The 2500-nt window shown below is 55.6% G+C and overlaps 1 protein-coding gene across 1 annotated transcript in view; it reads left to right on the top strand.

The window, feature by feature from the left end:
* The window catches only part of LOC310966845 (inaD-like protein), a gene marked incomplete at its 3' end in the record, with an annotated part of 108963 nt that overhangs the window by 32513 nt on the left and 73950 nt on the right, over positions 1–2500 (top strand). Inside the window, exon 16 of the mRNA XM_083940774.1 lies at positions 1–97. This exon is cut by the window's left edge and continues 17 nt beyond it. Coding sequence (XP_083796900.1) covers positions 1–97 — 97 coding nt within the window. The remainder of the gene's footprint in view (positions 98–2500) is intronic.

Raw genomic sequence — 2500 nt, 5'->3', positions numbered from 1 at the left:
GGAGGAGGAGCTGGCTCAGTGGTCTCCAGATGTTCAGGTGTTGCAGCTGCAGAAGGAGAAAGACAAAGGCCTCGGCTTCAGCATCCTGGACTACCAGGTAACAGCACCACCACCTGACCGAGGTCCACGGGTCCATGGGTCTGCAGGTCTGCAGGTCCACAGGTCTGTGGGTCCACGGGTCTGCAGGTCCACAGGTCCACGGGTCTGCAGGTCCACGGCTCTGCAGGTCCACGGGTCTGCAGGTCCATGGGTCTACAGGTCTGCAGGTCCACGGGTCTGCAGGTCCATGGGTCTACAGGTCTGCAGGTCCACGGGTCTGCAGGTCCACAGGTCTGCAGGTCCACGGGTCTGCAGGTCCACAGGTCTGCAGGTCCACAGGTCTGCAGGTCTTTTTCTGCATTCACACTGATGCAGTGGACGTCCACAGACCATCCAATGTAACCATGTTAGATTGTGGACCGGGGGAGGGGGTATCGAACCGCCGATCTCTCCAATGGTGGACGACCCACTGAGTCACAGTCACCCAAAAGACATAAAAGACACAACCACCCACACACACACACACACACACACTGTGTGTGTGTGTGTGTGTGTCATGGCTGACTGGGCTTGGCTTCAGCTTCACATTTGGACAAAGCAGCCTGTGTTCAGAGGCCAGCTGGAACACACACACACACACACACACTCACACACACACACACACACACACACACACAGACACACACACACACACACACACACACACACTCTCTAAAGTTCAGGTTTACAGAAATCTCACTTTATAAAACACAGGAAACTCCTGAAACTTTGTCCGTGAAGACAAAAGAGTTTTTTCTGTGTGCGTGTGTGTGTGTGTGTGTGTGTGTGTGTGTGTGTGTGTGTGTGTGTGTGTGTGTGTGTGTGTGTGTGTGTGTGTGTGTGTGTGTGTGTGTGTGTGTGTGTGTGTGTGTGTGTGTGTGTGTGTGTGTGTGTGTGTGTGTGTGTGTGTGTGTGTGTGTGTGTGTCTGTCTGTGTGTGTGTGTGTGTGTGAGACTCAGGGCGCCCTCCCACTGTGCCTCCGTCCCGTGCCCCGTGCTTTAGGGTCCTTGTCCCCCCTCCAGGCCCGTTTGTACTCACACTACCTGGGCCTCGGAGAATGCTTCTTGCTGCCTATACGTCATCACGCCGTAACACGTCACACGCATTGATGACGTCATGGCGATGCGTGGCTTTGTTTCCAGATCTTTCCGTAGACCTCAGAGTTTTTGTGCGTCTTGTCGACTGTTTTTGAATCTTTTCATCGACCAAATCTGCAGTAAACACTCCACCTCCGCATCACACCAACGTGAACCTTTCACCGCCATTGTTTGAAATGTCCGCGCATGGTCCCTCCTTCTTTTTTCTACGTCCCAACAGGCGCACAGGAAATGACCTCAGAACCGCCGTAGGCCTCGTGCTCGTACACGTGCGCACGCTCGTGCTCGTACACGTGCAAACGTGCTTTACTAAAGCCCACCTCTCCCAAACGGGCCGTGGACGGCAAGCGTGCCGCTCCTAGACGTGGTACGGTTGCACTCACACTGGTCAAAGGAACCAGACTTTAGCCGTGACACGTGCTGGGGCACGGCACGGAGGCACAGTGGGAGGGAGGCACGGCACGGAGGCATAGTGGGAGGGCGCCCTGAGAGACCTGAGGCAACAACGCTGCAGTGGAAACAGGAAAACATGGAGTCGTTTATGTTTTTGAACCTGGAACCCCAGGATCTCCTCTCTCTCTCTCTCTCTCTCTCTCTCTCTCTCTCTCTCTCTCTCTCTCCCTCCCTCCCTCTCTCTCTCCCTCCCTCCCTCTCTCTCTCTCTCCCTCTCTCTTGTTTTAGAATAAAAGAGTAAAATAAAAGACTTTGATTCTTCCCACGTCTCCAAAAACACCTCCTCTCTGTTCTCCGAGCGCCAACGCAGGAAACGTTTCACTACCGCTGGCAAACGCCACCTCTCCTTTCTCTCTCTCGCTCTCTCCTTTCTCTCTCTCTCTCTCTCTCTCTCTCCTTTCTTTATCTCTCTCCCTCTCTCTCTCTCTCTCTCCCTCTCTCTCTCTCTCTCTCTCTCTCTCTCCTCTCTCTCCCTCTCCCCCCCCCCCTCCCCCCTCCCCCTCTCTCCCTCTCTCTCTCCCTCTCCCTCTCTCCTCTATCTCTCTCTCTCTCTCTCCTCTCTCTCTCTCTCTCTCTCCTCTCTTCCCTCTCTCTCTCTCTCTCTCTCTCTCTCTCTCCTCTCTCTCTCTCTTCCCTTTCTCTCCTGTCGTTGCGGAGGCACAGTGGGCGTGCAGGGCCGCAGCACTGACTCCCTCCACCTGTAGCTGCTCCATCTAAAAATACGGCTCCGTTTGTTCTGCAGCTGAAACGCTGCCCCGGGTTCCTCACCGGGGACTTCACCGAGGCGCCGGGCCGGGGCGGGGGGGGGGGGCGGGGGGGCGGGGCGTCCCCCTGTTACTGCGGCTCCACTCACGCTTTTGACAAACTGTCTG

This window comes from Echiichthys vipera, assembly GCF_963691815.1.
Source record: "Echiichthys vipera genome assembly, chromosome: 3".
NCBI classification, from domain to species: domain Eukaryota; kingdom Metazoa; phylum Chordata; class Actinopteri; order Perciformes; family Trachinidae; genus Echiichthys; species Echiichthys vipera.
This window is presented reverse-complemented; position numbering and strand designations above follow the sequence as displayed.